Here is a 20,677-nt window from a genome sequence, read left to right on the forward strand (position 1 = left end):
ATGACAAAAATAATAATGATGATGATGATGAAATTCAACCTAAAATACTAAATTTAATCGTGCCGCGCGGATCTCTCTTACTACCGCATACCGTATAAAATCGGCCACTTACGCCGTGCTATACAGAACACTCCGGCGCGGCGCTGCAATTTGTTGAAGTGGCGATAGAAATATGTTAGTAACACGTTTCGAGGAAGCACTGAACTCCATTTCGTGAATGCCTCGTGTCCGTAATTTACCTTTATGGATAAATTAAATACTTATAGAAATTCTGACATCATCCATATATCGTGGGTATACAAGTAAAAGTGACTATTTGCAAAACTTACGAAATTGAGATGAAAAAAAACTTTTTAAAGACATCGTAGGGCAGGGACGAAGGAGCATATGAAGCAAATGAGGCTGAGCCTCACAAAGAAATCATTGCTATTCAGCAGCACCTAATATGTATTTTAATTCGCATTATATCAACACATTATGAAGATAAAAAACTAGCAACCAGTATGAAAATGCTCAAAGATGCCTACAAACATGGTCCGTACTGTGTTATTTACTATAGGTACAACAACAACAACAACAACAAACCATCACGCCGTTTCCCCGTAGGGGTAGGCAGAGAGGATAGAACGCCATAACACTCTATCTTGGCATACAGACCTCGCTTCCTCTACATTCATACATCTTCTCATGCACGCACGCCGATTATTCCTACTTTTGACATGTCCATCTTCAAGTATTTGATGGACTTGATCGTGCCGTGTCTTTCTCGGTCTTCCTCGTTTTCTGCATCCATCAACATTTGCATCGTAGATCCTTTTAGCCGTTCTTTCGTTGTCCATTCGCTCTACATGTCCAAACCAACGCAAATAGAGAATTCTGCTCGGTATAATGAACGAGCCTACGAGAAACTATTTTTTATATTAACATATTACAACAGAGATGAAGAACATTAAAGAGAAGGTAATATAGAAGTCTAGCCATCTACAGGGCTTATGACCTGTCAATGGCTGGTTTAAGTGGCCACTTTACACACTGTGCGACATTCACCATTCTGCCCATATTTAAACATCTATATTCTTTCAATTCTTTTATCTGTTGATGTTTGTGAAGTTAAAGATCTGAAACCTTTATTTATGCGGGTGAGATTCATCTAATTGAATTATTTCACCTACATACTAGGCAACGCCTGAAAATGTTATTTTTTCAATTTCCATACTTCAACATGCATATGATATATAAACAGCTCCCCGGGGAGTTGAATCCAGCCCTTGTCTACAAAAATTTGGACAAATTCAAAATATTGTTGATATTTTTTATATTATTTTTGATATTTGGTGGGAAGATTTAAAATATGGCGAAAATTGGAAAGATCTTGCACATCTAATTGCGATTTTTTAAAAAGTGGTTTAAATTTTTTGATTGATGCGGAAAACAAGTAAGACCGAGAAAGACATGGCATGACCAAACGCAACAAATACTTGAATATGGACAAGTAAAAATTCGGAATAATCGGCGCGCGTACATGATATGAATGTAGATGAAGTGAGGTTTGTATGCAAAAACAGTGATATGCAAGGAGTACCGCTTTACTGGGAGTCATCCTTAATTCTGACCTTTTTCTTGACGCTCAAATTAGTAGAACGATAAGTTCATGCTTTTACCAGCTGAGACAGATTAAATGCATACGCAAAAATTTGCCAGTTGATGCCGCCCGTCAATTAATAAATGCGTTTGTAGTGTCTAGAGTCGATTATTGTAATGATATCTACGCAGGTCTACCAATGAATAAAATGACTCGCCTACAGTCTGTATTGAATTCCGCAGCGAGACTTATTTTTGGAATCTCTAAGTTCAGTCATATCACTCCACTACTTCAGGAATTGCACTAGCTACGTTTTCCACAGAGGGTGGAATACAAACTCTGTTGGCTTATGTATAAGTCACTCTGCTCCAGAATATCTAAGGGAACTCTGCATTCCAGATGAACTAGTTGACAGACGTCTTACGCTTAGATCAGCCATATCTACGTCGAAAAGTTATTATACCTCTACGCAAACAGCGCACTAAATTCGGCGAACGTGCATTTGCGGTCGCAGGCCCTACGGCATGGAATGCTCTCCCAGCAGAAGTCCGAAACTGAGAGTGAAGTGATGTTTCGGAAGAAACTTAAAACCCACTTGTTCTCCAAATCATTTGAATAAATTCTTAGCATGTGGTGACAAAGTACATTATTTTTCTTAAATTAAAAAGTTAAAATTAAATTTATATCTTTATACAATCACTTTGTAAAGCGCCTTTGAGGTATTATATTACGAAAATGGCGCTGTATAAGTTATCCATAATTATTATTATTATGGCGTTTTATCCCATGTTTTTCTTAATAACTAATTTGAGATTTTTGTGAACGTTTTAACTAGGGGTGTAACGATTCCGATACCGATATATCGGCCGATATAATCGGCAGGCCGATATATCGGCATCTCCGATTATATACAGCCGATATTAAGAGTTTGAAAAGCTATAATACTTGTCTTATCAACTGAGACCAGTTGCCTCAGAGCGTCTGTTTTCAACTGCAGGTCTCATACAAAATGATTTGCGTAGCAAATTGTCTGCTAACAATTTGGACAAACTTTATTTTCTCAAGAAAAATTTACCAAAACTTAACTTTAATTACGGAATTAATCTTGTGTATCGGTTTAATTTACCACTTTGTGTAATTGAATGATAATTACTTTCTTAATTAGCGCTTTGATTTCTTGATAATATTCTTGATTATTCCATGCAAATAAATGTTTTCTTGGAATTTTAATTTAAATAAATAAAAATTATGCACAGTTTTTGTTATTTTTGCATAAAACAATAAAGATTCTATAAGAATGAATCATAAAATGTTACTTTTTATTTTAATTGTACATAGAGGCAAAAAAGAAAGGCACAGATATTTCTTTATTTTATCTTATTACCTATTATATTTTCGAAAGAAAAACAAACATGACAGACATGTTGAGTTTAGTACTGCCATCTATCGTTTAGTAGGTGATTTAGTATTGAAACTTAAAGAAGAATAATGGTGAAATTATACACTCACAAAAAAGTAAAATAAAACACCGCTAGAGCACGATACTAGCTCATCAATGGAATTACATTTTTTTACACATGTAGTGGCTAACCTGAGTATACAATTTGCTATCTGAGTTATACTGTTGTCTCTTTTTTACACACTAGATTCTCATATATCTATTTCTTTAACTGGCGAAACATGCACATTCTACATTTTCCCACAAACTTGTTTTTTCCGTAGTAAATTGATGGCGGCTTTACGTCCGTGTTGTTTTGATTGCGACGAACTGTGAAGAATGTGTTTTTTCAAATAGAAAAGTGGCGAACGCCGCTCGAGTGATGTGTCGGTTCGTGTAAAACTGTGTCCAACGGCTTCCAAGTGGAGTTAATACGCAAATTACGCGCGATGGCGGGTCCTTCTGACAGCGGGCCGGACTGGATAGAATTCGCCGAGCGTCACGCGAGGACCGCGGCGCAAGACTTCGCCAAATCGTGTCTGCAGTACATGGCCACCGGCATGCCGGAGGACGTGAAGGACAGCGTGACGTACAGAGATTTCATGCGGAAGTTTGTGGACTGCTTCGCCGAGCAGTTCCAGATAGACTTTTGCAAAATGAAAGTGCTGAATAAGATTCCCAACGGCACGCATACGGGGCACGACGAAAGCGACTATTCGGAAGACACAGATTCGCCCAAGACGCAACCGAAGCATTTCTTCAGACGGCTGTCTTTCAAGGGGTTGCGGAGAGGAAAAGGACTTTTTCACAAACAGAATTCGGACGAAGTAGAGTTCGCCCATTCCGGTCGGCAGACTAAAACTAAGCTAGCTAAGATAGTGGTCGAGTGTCGGAAGGAAGGCCTAGTTAATTATCTGACTCCCGAGAGCCTCGAGCAGCCGGGGGGCCCGCACAAGTGGGAGAAGTGCAGGCTGGCCCTGGTCAAGACCGTGGGGGGTTATATGCTCGAGTTTTATTCGCCGCCCAAAGCCCCGAAGCCCAGAAGCGGGGTGTTTTGCTTCCTGATCACGGAAGCCAGAGAAACAACCGCCCTGGAAATGCCGGATCACGAAAATACTTTTGTTTTAAAGGTGAGTTTATCACATGCAAAGGAAGGGTGATTTGCACAAAATGTTATAATTAAGCAATGTTGACGAATTAAGCAGTGACGTTTTTGGAAAAGGAAATCATTTAGAGATTCTAATATTTCGTCGTGATCTTAGAATAGATAAACAAACAAACCATCACGCAATTTTCCGTAGGGGTAGGCAGAAAGGATAGAACTGTTTTTCTTAAATTAAAAAGGTTAAAATAAAATTTAGAGGTATTATATTACGAAAATGGCGCTATGTAAGTTATCCATAATAATAAAAACGCCATATCACTGTCTTTGCATACATACCTCGCTTCCTCTACATTTATACATCTTCTCATGAAGAAACGCACGCAGATTATTCCTGCTCTTGACAAGTCCATCTTCAAGTATTTGATGGACTTGATCGCGCCATGTCTTTCTCGGTCTTCCTCGTTTTCTGCATCCATCGACATTCCTTTTAGCCGTTTTTTCGCTGTCCGTTCGCTCTATATGTCCAAACCAACGCAGCACCCCTTTCTTGATTCTGTCGATAATGCATGCCTCAGCCTTACACAGTTCACGGATCTCGACATTTGTCCACCTATCATACATTGTTTTACCACATATTCGCCTGAAGGATTGCATTTTGACTGCATTTAACCTACTTTCATCAACATTTGTTTGCCAAAGTAGATTTCCGAAGAAAAAACCAAAGGGCTGCTATAATTGTCAGACAACCAACGGAGACTTTTTGTGATGTTAGCTATCATATTATTTTTATCAAATATCTAAATTTAGTAAATGGGGTCTAGAATTTCAACCGTCCATGCGCTCAGTAGCTGCAAGACTTGTTGCTATCTAACTACTAATTTTATAAATTTGCCTTTTATTTTGTTTTTAAAATATCACTTAAAATCTAAACTTCATTGTCAAATAAAAAAATAAAAATGTATAAAGGGGCTAGATTTCTTATTGTCCATGCACTCTGTAGCTGCAAGACGTTCTGTTATCTAGCTCATATATATCATAATTCGAGACGAGGAACTAGAATCCCAACCGTCCATGCGCTCTGTAGCTGCAAGATGTGTTGGGATATTTATTTATTGTACAGCGCCCTTGAGGTAATTTTCACAAAAATGGCGCTTTATAAATTATCCAAACATTATTATTATTATTATTACACTACCCCCCCCAAAAAAAATTGTTTTATCGACATTCATAGCTTTATTATAAAAAATTGCGCAATCTTTTTACACAATGAAAAAGTTCTGTGGTGTTTTAAATATTTTTAAATAGATTATTAAACTAAGCTCAAAATTAAAAAAAAAAAAATTATATATCATTATCAGCGCTACGATTTTTTAAAGTTCTGTATTTCTGGAATAATTCTGCGTGTGACGTCAGGGGTTCTCTTCGGCTTATTCTCGTCGCCGCTTGAATATCACCGCCGCCTCCCACCCATCAGTAACGGATGATGATTTTATAATAATTGTTATATTATGTCTTCGAACTTGGCTGCAGCATGATGCGTGATCAGTTCTGCCCATTGGTTGATTCATATGAACAAGGGACGTCGTTCGAAGTAGTTCATTTATCAATTTGTTTTTATTATTTTTTTGTTCATTTTCAGGAAACTCTGCTGTACAATTTAATGCTCCAATTTTTACTGCGCGCAAGAAAATATTTATTTTCCAATTTCCCGTAAGGCTGATGTTCCTCATTTGTCAAATTAAAAAATATATATATTTGGAAGACAAAAAAAAACAATGAGTAGGTTTTCCAGTAGCTTAATTATATTTTCTCCGATCATCATAAACAATTATAGACCGGTAATATAAACTCGTGGGGTAATGGTCGGCACATTCGCCTGCCCGGCTCAAGGAACCAGGTTCGAATCCTGGCAGGGTGGACATGATACACAGCGGAATCCGCTTATTGCGATCTCAAATATAAAAATACACGGCTGATAACATTAAGCGGAATATTTAAAAAAATATTCACGAAGATCGGTGCACCAAAGTACTCGATGATTACCTTTCCTGAAATCGATCGGTGTTTTGATTGGAAATTTGAGAATTTTCCATACTTGTTTTATTAAAAAAAGATTTTGCATCAGAGAGGGTTGCAAAATTTTTCAGTTTTACGCAACTTATTAACTGCCAGTTGCACAATCATAAATAACTATCGATGTGCTAATAAAAAAGTACCTACTTAAATTCAATACTTTTTAAATATCAACAATTTTTAGTTTTGGAATTTAATCACAAACAAGTACCTAGATGAAAAGTGTTTTTCCAAGATAATAGCAGGCAAGCCAATGTTCGGGCAGGACAACGTCTGTCGGGTCCGCTAGTATGTTATATTATTATATGTACATATTATATTAAATACTAACTAGTTAGTTAGTTAGTTAGTTAACTTGAATATATTATATTACTAACACATGTGTAAATATGTAACAAAAAACTCAACACTGGCCAGAACACCTGAGTTAAGATGTGAAAAGGACATGAAAAAACGAAGAAGAACAAGAAGAGACACGTGCGTTTCTAGAAATTCTCCAGCAGCCAGTGGACCACATGGTGACGGTATCTACCTACTGTTTACAAAAGATTCTCTTCGGACATCTATCTCCCTTTGTTAACAATGGAGTTGATACAGTGCTTTATTTATTTAGTTTTTTATTGCTTACTTCTTGGCATGAACACTTGACAAACTTACTACTATGCTCTATTTTTTGTAAATTTATTGATATCATTTTAACTTTGCTAGAATTCCACTCGTCCATGCGCTTTGTAGCTGCACGATGATTGGTTATCTAGCTTTCATATACCAACTTTAAAATACCTAAATTTTATAAATGGGGTCTAGAATTTCAATCGTCTATGCGCTTAGTAGCTGCAAGACATGTTGTAACCTTACTCCTTTTTATTATTCATGTTTTTTCTTTTTTTTAATATCATTAATACAATAAATTTATTTGTCAATTTTTAAAATGTGTAAATGGGGGCTAAATTTCTAACTGTCTATGCGCTCTGTAGCTGCAAGACGTCCTGTAATCTAGCTCCGATCTGTTATAATTTTTTATTGATCTTAATTGAAAACGAAGAACTAGAATCCCAACCGTCCATGCGCTCTGTAGCTGCAAGACGTACTGGGATATTTATTAATTGTACAGCGCCCTTGAGGTGATTTTCACAAAAATGGCGCTATATAAATTATCCAACTATATGTATAGAGCTTTGAATACCCTCATATATGAGAATGTATCTGAAAGAAAAGGTTACCAATGGAGTTTTAAAAAAAAAACACCAACGAATTGTGTTGTATGCATTTTCCCCATTTCTCCAAAATTTCAAATTACGATTTTTCAATATGGTGTTTTTTTGCCTCAACGGCGACAATATGCTCTTTGTTCTGCGTAAGATGAAAACCGGTAATCTCTTTTCATAAAATGATTCATTTTACAATGTTGCAATAATTAATAACAGAAACACTACATAAATAATTATGAGATGAAAGATGATTCACAACTTTTCATATAATTAAGTCAAGATTGTCATATCTCGTCACAGTTCTTAGTTTATTAACCTTTATTACTAAAGATAACTATTAATGTAAACAATAATAATCGCAACATCATCGCTATTATTGCTCTATCTGCATCCATTGTTACAAATGCATCGTAACTGTCATCTGTCAGCACATTTGCCGGCTATGCAGAAGTTCTCGGAGTAGGCAGGCAGCCTTTATGGCCTCTTCTTCCTTTTATTTTTTATTTTGACAATTATTTACCAAAAATAAGACATTTATGCTTTTTTCATGAACAACATCAAATGAATTATTTTTTTATTCGATCAATTTACATTGATCAATTTATCCCATCTCTAACGTTTTTGCAAAATGATGTAACCTTGTAAGAACGTCGTTAATAATTAGCTTTATTTTAGTTTTTTTTTTTTTTAGTTTTAAAGCTGATTTTATATTGAAATTTATTGCAACATAGGGAAAACATTTTTCGAAGGGAATATGGAAGTCTAGGCATTTACAAATCTAACAAATACTGAAAGATGGACATGTTAAAAGTCGTGCTGTATGCAAATACAGAGTGATGTGGCGTTCTATCCTCTCTGCCTACCCTTACAGAGAAAGGGCATGATGGTTTGTTTGTTTGTTTTGTATTCCTGTAAAAACGGTCCTTGCATTGGCCATGCCCCTAACACTTTGCGATTCATGTTAATTTTCAACTTTGTTCCTTTCCACGAAACTTTTTATAAAACATCGTCACGTATCTTAACATCAACTATCAATGCCAAACATGTCACCATGTTCTAGTGACATATTTTTTAATAATTTCTTTTTTAAAATTATATATGTAAACATTTCCACAATATGCATATTGATTTTGAAAACACGATATTTATTCTTAATCCGTTTCATATATTTTTATAATTAGCTCTCCTCAGGACCTCTACATTGCTAATCGATGACTTTAGTAAATACAAAATATCCATAATGATTGCAGGCCGATAACAACATGGAGTACGTGATCGAGGCGCGCGACACCGACGACATGCGCTCCTGGCTCGCCACCATCAAGTACTGCATGCGCAGCGCGCCCACCGCGCAGCCCCCGGCGGGCGCGCTGCCGGCGGGCGGCGGCGGCGCGCCCGAGGGCGTCGCGCCCGACGGCGCCGCGCCCCCCGACCCGGCCGCGCCGCCCGCGGAGCCGGCGCCCGCGCCCGAGCTGCCGCCGCGCCGCGACTGCGCCTTCGGCAGCAGCAACTTCGAGCTGAGCAGCGAGGCCATGGCCGAGGAGCCCAGCGAGACAGGTACGGGAAAAAATTAAAAGAATATTTGAAGCACTGTTTTTTTTTATTGTTTGAAATTAATTATAAACCCTCGCGGATTATTACATTCATTTAACTAAATAATAAATCCAGCCAGTCTGCAAGCGTTTGGACATACTCAAAACATTGTTGAATTAACAACCTGGTAAAAGAAGAAGTATTAAAATTGGAAGAAAAAAAATTTAGGCGTTGCCTATTAGGTGGAATTGGTTCAGCCGGATGAATCTCACCCGCATGATAAAGGCTTCAGTCCCTTTTCTTCACAAAAGTCAACAGATGGAAGAGTTGAGGAAATGTGGATGTTTAAACATGGGCAGAATGGTAAATGTTACAGTGTGTCAAGTGGCCACTTAAACCAGCCAATGACAGGTCATAAGTCCTGTAAATAGCTAGACTTCCATATTCCCTTTAAAAAATGTTTTCCCTCTCTGTTGCGACAAATTTAGATCTAAATTACTCCCTAGGAAGGAAATTACCGCCTCTCTGCAAACATTTGGACATACTCAAAACATTTTAATTTGTTTTTATTCATTTTTTCATACATTTTAGAGAAGTTTCATTGTACAATTAAATGGTCTAATTTTTTTCACATGTATGAAAACATTTTTTGTAGCCATTTTCCGGTAGCACTAAACTTCCTCATTTCAACCGTCCATGGGCTATGTACAGCACCCTTGAGGTGATTTTCACAAAAATAGTGCTGTATAAATTATTCATAATAATAATATAATATATAGTATGTAATAGTAAAAAGATTATTATGTGGGTAATCATGCTCTCGTTGTATGGTGACATTGATATACAAAACCATTTTGAATCGATTCACTTATTGCCGACGATATACGGTTGTTCAAATATTGACCGAATTCAAGTACAAGGCTAAGTTGACACACTAACATATTACTTTTGTTACATTTGCATACAGACGTCAATATGGATCATTCCTTTAATAAATTGATCATTATTAAACATTTAAATTTATTTCAACAGAGAGGGAAAATTTTTGAGAAGGTGATATGGAAGTCTAGGCATCTACAGGGCTTATGACCTGTCATTGGCTGGTTTAAGTGGCCACTTTACACACTGTGTAACATTCACCATTCTGCCCATGTTTGAACATCCACATTTCCCCAACTCTTCCATCTGTTGACTTTTGTGAAGTAAAAGAGCTGAAACCTTTATCACGTGGGTGAGATTCATCCGGCTGAACCAAATCACCTACTAGGCAACGCCTGAAAACAATTTTCTAATTTTTATACTTCTTCTTTTACCAGGTAGTAATTCAACAATGTTTGACTATGTCCAAATGCTTGCAGACTGGCTGGATTTCCTCCCCAGGGAGTTGTTCATATTTAAATTTATTTCAACAGAGAGGGAAAATTCATATTTGTATATTCAATTTATGTTATTTATCGACAAATCTTGATGGAATTCTGTTGCGATTATATAATCACTTATATTTTTATATTTATTTATTTATTGTGGAAATCATACAGTATTTTTAACAAGCTAAAGTACAAGAAAACAATTAAAAAGCAAGACCAATCACAGATTTCGCATTGATTTATTATGAATACAGAAGGAGAGGGGAAAAAACTAAACACATCACCAATATTGCATTGAAAGAGCTCAGAATAAGTTTTTACGATTTATTAATTTTAAATTGGGTGTTAGTATCGAATTTTTAGATTATAATTTGTTATTGTATATTTTGAACTTATTAAGATTAAGCGATAGAAGAATTATAACAGACTTTCTAAATTTATATACAATAATAATAATTCTATGTTTGATACCCCTGCAATTTTATCACTTATTGATTTCAATGTACCAAAAACACCACTTTGGCAAACCTACCAATACTGTGGCAACAATACTTCGACTTCATATAGTATCTACCTACTGTCTACAAAAGCTTCTCTTCGGACATCTATCTCCCTTTGTTAACCATGGAGTTGAAACAGTGTTTGATTTATATAGTTTTTTATTGCTTACTTCTTGGCACGAACACTTGAACAATTTACCACTATGCTCTATTTTTTATAAATTTATTGATATCACTTTGCTAGAATTCCACTCGTCCGTGCGCTCTGTAGCTGCACGATGATTGGTTATCTAGCTTTCATATATCAACATTAAAATATCAAAATTTTGTAAATGGGGTCTAGAATTCCAATCGTCTATGCGCTTAGTTGCTGCAAGACATGTTGTAATCTTACTCCTTTTTATTATTCATATTTTTTCTTTTTTTTAATATCATTAATACACTAAATGTGTAAATGGGGGCTAAATTTCTAACTGTCTATGCGCTCTGTAGCTGCAAGACGTCCTGTAATCTAGCTCCTATCTGTTATAATTTTTTATTGATCTTAATTGAAAACGAGGAACTAGAATCCCAACCGTCCATGCGCTCTGTAGCTGCAAGACGTATCGGGATATTTATTAATTGTACAGTGCCCTTGAGGTGATTTTCACAAAAATAGCGCTATATAAATTATCCAACTATATATATATATATAAATATATAATGAAGTCATCAATAGACTTCACGCTCTAGGCAATAAGTACCAAGACGTTGGTGACTCATTGCATGTTAGTTTAGTTTATATAGGACGGCCCTTCACCTGTATTTCATGGGTAGGAGAAGCTAGTACCTAATAGTTCTAGATAACATTTTTTTTTATCATTTACTGTTCTTCAAAATTGTTTAAATTTATTTATTGAGGTTTTTTTTTCCTTTTCTTGATTTTATTCAAAAGTACAAAATATTTCTCTTATCAGTTTTTTTTTATCAGTATGTATTTATATGTATATTTATATTAGTTACCTAAGTAGTAGTTTTAAATAATAATACATGTAATTTAAAAAAGAAAAATCTTCATTTAGTGTTATTCAAAATTGTTTTAATCTTTTTATTAATGTATTGCTTTTGTACTGTACAAGTAACAGTTTGGACTGTATTCCACAATCTCAATGTCAATGTCAAATAAAATAAAAACAAAAATGTAAATAGGGGCTAGATTTCTTACTGTCCATGCGCTCTGTAGCTGCAAGTAAAAATTTAAATTCAACAAATAGTTAAATTACTCTAAAATTTAAAAAAACGTGAGTCACCATGGAATTGCCCAGTGCCTGAATTCAGTTATTAAATATTCTAAATAATGAAATCCGTTGTTTGCTTTCCAGCCGGCGCCGCTGAGGAGGAGCTGGCCGTCCAGCTGCGCAACTGGCCGTGGTTCCACGGGACGCTGGCCCGCTCGGAGGCGGCCGTCAGCGTCCTGCTGGGGGGCCCGTCCAGCCACGGGGTGTACCTGGTGCGCCAGAGCGAGACGCGCCACGGGGAGTTCGTGCTGACCTTCAACTTCCAGGTCAGACCCGGAGAAGATGAGAAATTACTGTTGTGGAACCTCTTTTTACTCAGAACCATGCAAAAAGTAACCAATCAAAAATCCATCCAGCTCAATCGCAAATAACTAAAACATGCTAAGCATTTGAGCGATCACAATGAACAATAATGAACATGATTAAGTTATCGCAGCCATAAGTCAACGCGTGTGTAATCTCTAAGTCAACACTCGTGTCGGATGGTTTGGATTATACGGCACAAGTGTATTTTACAATGTAAAATATTAAAACATGGACATAAAAAGAAAAATGACAAGAAAAAAATATATATACATGTATGTATGTCAGCATACAAAAGATATAAAAAGGATGGTATATATGAATATAAAATTTATTGTGTTTTTGTTTATCATTTTTTATTGTTAACTTTTTAAAATCATTATTATGTTGTTGAAATTCCCCTCGTCAATGCGTTTTGAAGCTGCAAGACTTTGTGGTGTTAGCTATCATATTATGTAAATGTTATCAACAATCAAATATCTAAATTTAGTAAACAGGGTCTAGAATTTCAACCGTCCATGCGCCCAGTAGCTGCAAGACTTGTTGTTATCTAACTTCTTTTTGTATAAATTTGCTTTTTATTTCGTTTTTAAAATATCACTTTAACTCTAAACTTCACTGTCAAATAAAATAAAAAATATATAAATAGGGGCTAGATTTCTTACTGTTCATGCTCTCTGTAACTGCAAGACGTGCTGTTATCAAACTCCCATATATTATAATTGTTATATATTATAGTTGGAAACGAGGAACTAGAATCCCAACTGTCCATGCGCTCTGTAGCTGCAAGACGTGCTGGGATATTTATTTATTGTACAGCGCCCTTGAGGTGATTTTCACAAAAATGGCGATATATAAATCATCCAAACATATATATATATATATAACACCAGATCGTTAGCATAAGTAGCTTTTGTAAATGATTTGTTAATCGTTACTATAGAAGATAATAAAATATTTATAAATATTTATGACATGATTTGAATTCACAGATATTCGAGTTAAAAATGTCGATATGAGAGGTACATTCATTTCCTAATCTGTGTGTACGCGGTATAGGTGATTGACAAAGATAGTTGGTTTGAGAAGGGTGACAATAATATAGACTATTTTGTCTAGTTCTACGTGTTGGTATATGTTTGTATATGATATATCTTTGATCTTTGCAAATTCGACTACATAACCGAATACCGCACACAAATACACTGGCTCAGTATCAGGCATAGAAGAAACATTCAATCCCACTTCACCTGTTTATCTGAGAGAGCTCATCCAACATCTATCGCAACACGGACTATCTCTTCGTTCTAGTGACGAGAGAACCCTTTTAATACCCTTTCAGCGCTCTAATTTTCTTGCCCCCTCTTTCACATTAGTAGCTGCTCAATTGTGGAATAATAGACCCACTAATGTTAGAGACGCTTCTTTATTTACATTTAAGTCAAGATTGAAATGTCACTATCTAAATATTTAAGTTGTTCCTTTATCCTTCTTCTTTCCCTCCCATCCCCTCTCCCCTCTTCATAGTATAGTGTTAATTTTTTTATGTATTTTTATTTTCTTAATCTTTGTTTTTAATTTTCGTCTAAAATTGTAAGATTCAATATGTCCATGTAGTTGTAATTTTCTCAAACTGAACGGTTTGGGTAGGTAAAAGAAATTGCCTTAAGGCAATATGCCCGCTCTTATATGTATATAAACTGTATATGTATATAAAGTGTTAACAGGGAGTTAAATCCGGTCCTTGTCTGCAAAAATTTGGACAAACTCAAAATATTGTTGATAAATCCACCTGGTCCATGAAGAAGTATAGAAATTGAAAAAATAACATTTTTAGGCGTTGCCTAGTATGTAGGTGTAATAATTTAATTAGATGAATCTCACCCGCATAAATAAAGGTTTCAGTTCTTTAACTTCACAAACATCAACAGATGAAAGAATTGAAAAAATATAGATGTTCAAATATAGGCAGAATGATGAATGTTACGCAGTGTGTAAAGTAGCTACTTAAACCAGCCATTGACAGGTCACCCCTGTAGATGCCTAGACTTCTATATTACCTTTTCTTAAATGTTATTCATCTCTGTTGTAATATGTTATTAATAAAGTGTTGAAATAAACAGGAGTTTGCAACAATCGAATTTAGAATTAATAATTTAGAAAATATAATAATTTTAGGCACCGCAAATTTTTACTAACAACCTTGTGTTTATGTTCTCCAGGGCCGCGCCAAGCACCTGCGCATGTCGTTAAACGACATGGGGCAGTGTCGCGTGCAGCACCTCTGGTTCCCCAACATATACGACATGCTGGAGCACTTCCGCCAGAACCCCATCCCGCTGGAGAGCGGCGGCACGGCCGACGTCACCCTCACCGACTTCGTCATCAGCAACCCGCACAACCGTCAAGTGAGGACCTAGGGCTCCGCCCCCGTATCCCGTACCCCGTAGACTTAATCCACCACCCCCTTTACTATTTAGATATAAGCCGGAAAGGAGAATGGACGGAGATGATCTGAAGTGTTACCTCGCCTCCTAACAGTACCGAGTTTTCCCTCGACATGTCTATTTTGATGACTGATCAATCAACAATTTAACTTTCAATTTGACTGTTCTTCTTTTCCCACATCAGGGGTGGTATTCTGAATCTTCTCTATCCCTAGAGAGTGATTAATTTGGGGATTTTTACTTTTTGCATGCACCAAAACTTTGCTTCATTTATGGCCACACGAAGTATGAATATTTGAATATATGTAGATTTTTATTTAGAACATTATTGCGACCTTAACCCATTGCAACGCAAAGCCGGCGAATCCCCGGCCAAGGTCAGTCTGTCACTGACTCACAAAGCCGGCAAATCGCCGGCCAAGGTCAATCTGTCACTGACTCACAAAGCCGGCAAATCGCCGGCCAAGGTCAATCTGTCACTGACTCACAAAGCCGGCAAATCGCCGGCCAAGGTCAATCTGTCACTGACTCACAAAGCCGGCGATTCGCCGGTTTGTCTTTGAAGTGATTTTTTTTTTTACATTAAAACTGAATGACAATAAATTTATTCATAATAATGACATAAAAAAGTTCATTTCGGTTACTGATTTCATAATAAAATGTAATAATCACAATTTATTTCACATTATTTATTACAAAATATTAATTTAGTCTTAATGGTATTGTAATAAAAAAATGTGTCTAAATGAAATAGTGTGTTGTATGAACAAATTATGTCATCTTAATTAGTGGTGCAATGGGTTAATAGGGCAGGATCTAGCCACATTATTTTTTGCATCTAGGCGTTCGTTTTCCGAACTGACAGTTATGTCGGTAATTATGTCGGTGGTCATGTTGATCATTTAAAGAATGTCTATTGTGGACTTACTGCTGTGCGGAAGATACACATATTTATTTTAAACCCGGGGTGCAATTATGAATCATCTCTATCCCCTAGAGAATGGTTTATTTGGGAATATTTATTTTTTCCATACAACTAATTTTTGCTTCATATATGGCCACACTGATGATTAAACGTCCAAACACATGAACATGTGTAATCAGACATGATGATTTTCATTTAGAACATTATTGTGACCTTAAGCATTACCCAAAACACAGTGTGGCCATTATATAAAAAAAAGTGTTGTCACATTCAAAAAATAAAAATAGGCGGTAGAGAATATTCAGAATACCACTCCAGCTCCTGAATGGAGCATGCGGACATCATCGGATGCCTCCGGGAGAACCTACTGCTAGCCAGAACTCTCACCTCCTCCCTCGTCAATCCGCCGTCCCTCAGTTCCGACAAATAAAGCCGATAGATTGTCATTCGACTGTTTAATCGACAATATTTCGAGTTTATTTAAATGTTTGCAGACATGTCGGTGATGAATATACATATCGTCACTGTTATATAAAAAAACTTGATTTTTCCCTATCAGACACAGCTTTAAAAACCCATCTAATCATATTAAAAGCATAAATACAGGGTGTTCTTTAAACCCTGTCACATCTGAAACCACGATGATCAGTATGAGCAAGAAGACATATTGGCACATTAAAATTATTTTTTAGAACGAATAAAATTTACAAAATTAAAATATCAAATAAAACAACTGGTTGCTTACTTCTGCAGGGGAAAACGAAGGAGGAGGGTGGGGAAAGTCTGATAAACTGTCAACCGCGCGGCCACGCCCCCCTCGCTTCTCCCCTGCCGAAGTCAGCAACCATTTGTTTTTTTAAAAATTTAATTTTTTTAATTTTCTTCATTCTAAATATTTTTTTTTAATATGCTAATATGTCTTCTTGCCCATACTGATCATTGTGGTTTCGGATGTGACAGGGTTTAAAGAACATCCTGTATATAAAGATTATGAAAAAAAATAATTTTAAATAACTCAAAAACTTTGATTGGCTTTACTGGAAAATTTCCAATTTCGATTTTTTTTGCGCTTTGTGAATTAAGCAGCGTTGTTTTCTACAAAGGTTCAATATACTCATATTTGTTATTGCCTAGAACAGATACATTTTGCGCGGTACAGAACCAACAGCGTGCACGATGTCACGTGCTCCATAGAACACGTCGGTTGAATTAAATATACACGTTGACACGCGAATCCAATGTGTTACTATGGTGGTACAGAAGATCAGTAATAAGACTTGGTACGGTTGACTGATGTTTATTACAAATACTTATTATTACTGTGGTTGGAGCGACTGTTTACTAGGAGAGACAAATCTAGAATGACTTGCCAAGCTGTGTGGGTATGCAGACGACTGCGGGTATATTGTTGTTACCAACAATATATCTACATTCCTTCAATTCGTGGGTAATCGCCTTTCTTGCCTCCGGTCGCTCACGGACTTTGGTTGTAATTAGACATTACGCTTAGCAGAAAATTTTTGTTGCGTATGATGAAAAAATGCTTTGATTACACTGCAGCTTTAAAGAGCAGAACAGATATATTGTTTCATCGGTAAATACATTCCAATCAACTAAATACGTAGATTGTTACCTATATTTTTAAGTGTATTTTTTTCAAATTTTAAAACACAATACAAACTTAAGAAAATATGAACCTAAATCTCTCTCTCACATAAACGTTCGCATGTATTTTATTATAGAAATAAAACAGGCGTTTTTGACGCAAATTTGGTAAAACCACTGATCAGTTTCATCGCTTTCGTAACATCTCCGAGATGGATATCTTTATTGTAAAATTAAATGTAGCTATGCGAAAAAATATTTAAAGAAAAACAAACTACTTCGAACGACACCACTAGTTCATATGAATCAACGGATAGATCTGTGAAAAATATCCGGTTTATTTACCATCGACGGACCAGTCGGCAGAGCTGACAGGAAATAAACAGAAGAGAACCTCTGACGTCGCATGCTGAGTAATTTCAGAAGTACAAAACTTTAAAATTCATAGCGCTGATAATACGAAATATAAAAATAAATTTGAAAAAATTGGCTCAGTTTAATAGTCTATTAACAAACAATTTTTTTTTAAAACCACTGAATTTCCTCATTGTTGAGGGCAACACAATGTTTGCCAAGTATGCAGTTCTTCGTCAGCCTTGTTCTCTCCACTGCCGATCTGCTGTTTCTGATCCTTTCTATCCCCCGCTTTTTCCATCCATGTTCTACCGGCTATCGAGGCAATGTCGTCGACCCATCGGTTCGTGGCCTTCCAACACCTCTTTTGTTTGCCCGTGGCCTCCACTTTATTACTCTGGGTGTCCACGATGGCAAAAATGAACGGCAACGTTAGACGAGGACGGCCGAGGAAGACGTGGCATGATCAGATAAACCAAAATCTTAAGTCTGGTCATGTCAAAAGCGGACAGAACCGAAGGGCATGTATGTCAAGATGTATGAATGTGGAAGAGGCTAGGATTGTATGCCAGGATAGACGTGTGAGGCGGTCCATTCTCTCTGCCTACCCCTACGGGGAAATGGTGTGATGGTAGTAGTAGTAAATTTTTTAATTATTCATTTTTGACAAACTTTGTCGCACACTTAAATGGTCTTATTTTTACCATATTATACCCAATTTCCCACAGCGCCAAACTGCCTCATTCCAATTCTGATCACTTGGTCGCAGCGCCAGTGTCTACGGTGGGAGTGTCGATGAATACGGAATATGGGAGTTGACAAACATACAGGTTCCACTAAAGTTATAATATAAAATACACTTGCACTTATTTATTTGACCAGTTATCGCTTTCTCCATCGAATAGGCATCTTCAAACCGGTGAATATTATACAGTCTTATAAGCACTCATACAAAACAAAGATTTTCGACTATATTTTTAATTTTAAATCCTTTTAATGTATTTTTGTGTGTAAATAAATATACATATTTCAATTTTAATAATTTGTATGTATGCTTTTGCATATGAAAAATGTTTTTAATTTATATTTTAAGCTTGAAATAATTGTTTTAAATTGTATGTTTGTTGCATGATTTGTTTTTAAATGTTTCTTATTTGTTTTTAAAGATTTTTTACTGATAACAAAAATTAAAATCTGCATTTATTTATTTTTATATATGCTCTAATGATTATGTTAATAATACCTAAAGAAATAAAATAAATATTTTATTGTAATCACATATCGACCTTCGATAAAAGAGTCAATTTAAAAAAAAAACTGATTTTAAGTTATGTATTCAGAATTATAAAAAATCTCACATGCTAAAAAATTTACATAATTGAATGTAGTTATGCAGAAAGCAGCCAGTCCACAATTTTGAAAAAATAAGATATTGATGTTATTTAAGGTCAATTCTATGTTCTGCTAAAAGCAGCCAGACCGCTTTCATTCAAAAAGTTGTTTTAATCACTTTCTGAAAATGGTATCAATCACAAAAACGGTATTTCTCTATTTGCAGAAAACACCCACAGCACGAGAAAATCTTAAGGAATTTCAAAATATTAAAACTGGTCGAATACATAATTAAATTCTTGTTTTTGAAGTAAAGAAAAAACTAATATATTCCTTGTTTATCATTTGTTAAAGTCAAAAACATTCCAACTGCTGTGGAGATTTGTTTATTCACTCTTTTCACAAAGGTGCTATTATCTCAGTTTCACTTTTCTATAGCTGGCTGCTTTCTGCATAACTACGTTCCACCGTAGCTTGACGGTTTAACCTCTTGATGGCTTTATTACACTTTTAAATTTATTTCAACAGACAGGGAAAATTTTTTGAGAAGGGAATATGGAAGTCTAGGCATTTACAGGGCTTATGACCTGTCATTGGCTGGTTTAAGTGGCCACTTTACACACCGTGTAACATTCACCATTCTGCCCATGTTTGAACATCCACATTTCCTCAACTCTTCCATCTGTTGACTTTTGTGAAGTAAAAGAGCTGAAACCTTTATCACGTGGGTGAGATTCATCCGGCTGCCAATGACAGGTCATAAGCCCTGTAAATGCCTAGACTTCCATATTCCCTTCTCAAAAATTTTTCCCTCTGTTGAAATAAATTTAAATATGAACAACTCCCTAGGGAGGAAATCCAGCCAGTCTGCAAGCATTTGGACATAATCAAACATTGTTGCTTTATTACACACTTATTTTTTCACCTTCGAATTGAAAATTTGACATAAACCCAGTAATTACAGTCGACGAATAATAAAAGAGGCAATTGAAATACACAGACACCCAAATAACATAAACAAAGACGACGGGCTTAAATTAAACTCAACATGGCTCCCAGCACTACATACTACAAAAACTAATAGAAATGTGCCTACTGCCGACTGCGACACGGTACAAATTACTAGTACTTAAACACATACTTTTTTCTACAAAACACTCAGCTTACCCTGAAGATGGCTCCTGCAATGGTAGCCGAAACGTCGGAACAAATCCAACACACGATATCACCCAAAAAAGAAACATTGAAAATTTCAAAAGTCTGCTTGTAATAAAATATGAAAGATTAGCGGTGGTGAGAATCGTTAACGCCTGTCCGACGCGTACGGATGCTTATAATGTAGTCCGACACATCCCAACCACAAGTTTTCAAGAAAAAAAAACTCGCACATTTCAGAAATACAAAACATTAAAAAAAATCGCAGCGCTGATAATACGATATATAAAAATAAAAAAACTACCGAATTTCCTCATTATCGGGGACGAGAATATGGAAGTCTAGGCATTTACAAGGCTTACGAACTGTCGTCTGGTCGATGTTGTCACTTCTCTGTGTTTTTTTTTCCCCATTTGTAGTTTTCTTAGTTTTTAAATCATAAGACTCTTTTGCCAAAGAATCTTAACTGC

The 20,677-nt window shown here is 36.0% G+C and overlaps 1 protein-coding gene across 1 annotated transcript; it reads left to right on the forward strand.

Moving 5' to 3' along the window:
- The first annotated feature begins 3,005 nt into the window (after window positions 1–3,005).
- Window positions 3,006–15,031, forward strand: Lnk (SH2B adapter-like protein Lnk). The gene is made up of 4 exons (XM_088226049.1): window positions 3,006–4,150; window positions 8,660–8,966; window positions 12,171–12,352; window positions 14,612–15,031. The coding sequence occupies exons 1-4, from the start codon at window positions 3,470–3,472 to the stop codon at window positions 14,807–14,809; spliced, it is 1,368 nt and encodes a 455-aa protein (XP_088082175.1). The 5' UTR covers window positions 3,006–3,469; the 3' UTR covers window positions 14,810–15,031.
- The last annotated feature ends 5,646 nt before the right edge of the window (window positions 15,032–20,677 follow it).

Source organism: Micrasema longulum, unplaced genomic scaffold, assembly GCF_059751315.1.
Source record: "Micrasema longulum isolate JH-2025_06_02 unplaced genomic scaffold, ASM5975131v1 h1tg000403l, whole genome shotgun sequence".
NCBI lineage: Eukaryota > Metazoa > Arthropoda > Insecta > Trichoptera > Brachycentridae > Micrasema > Micrasema longulum.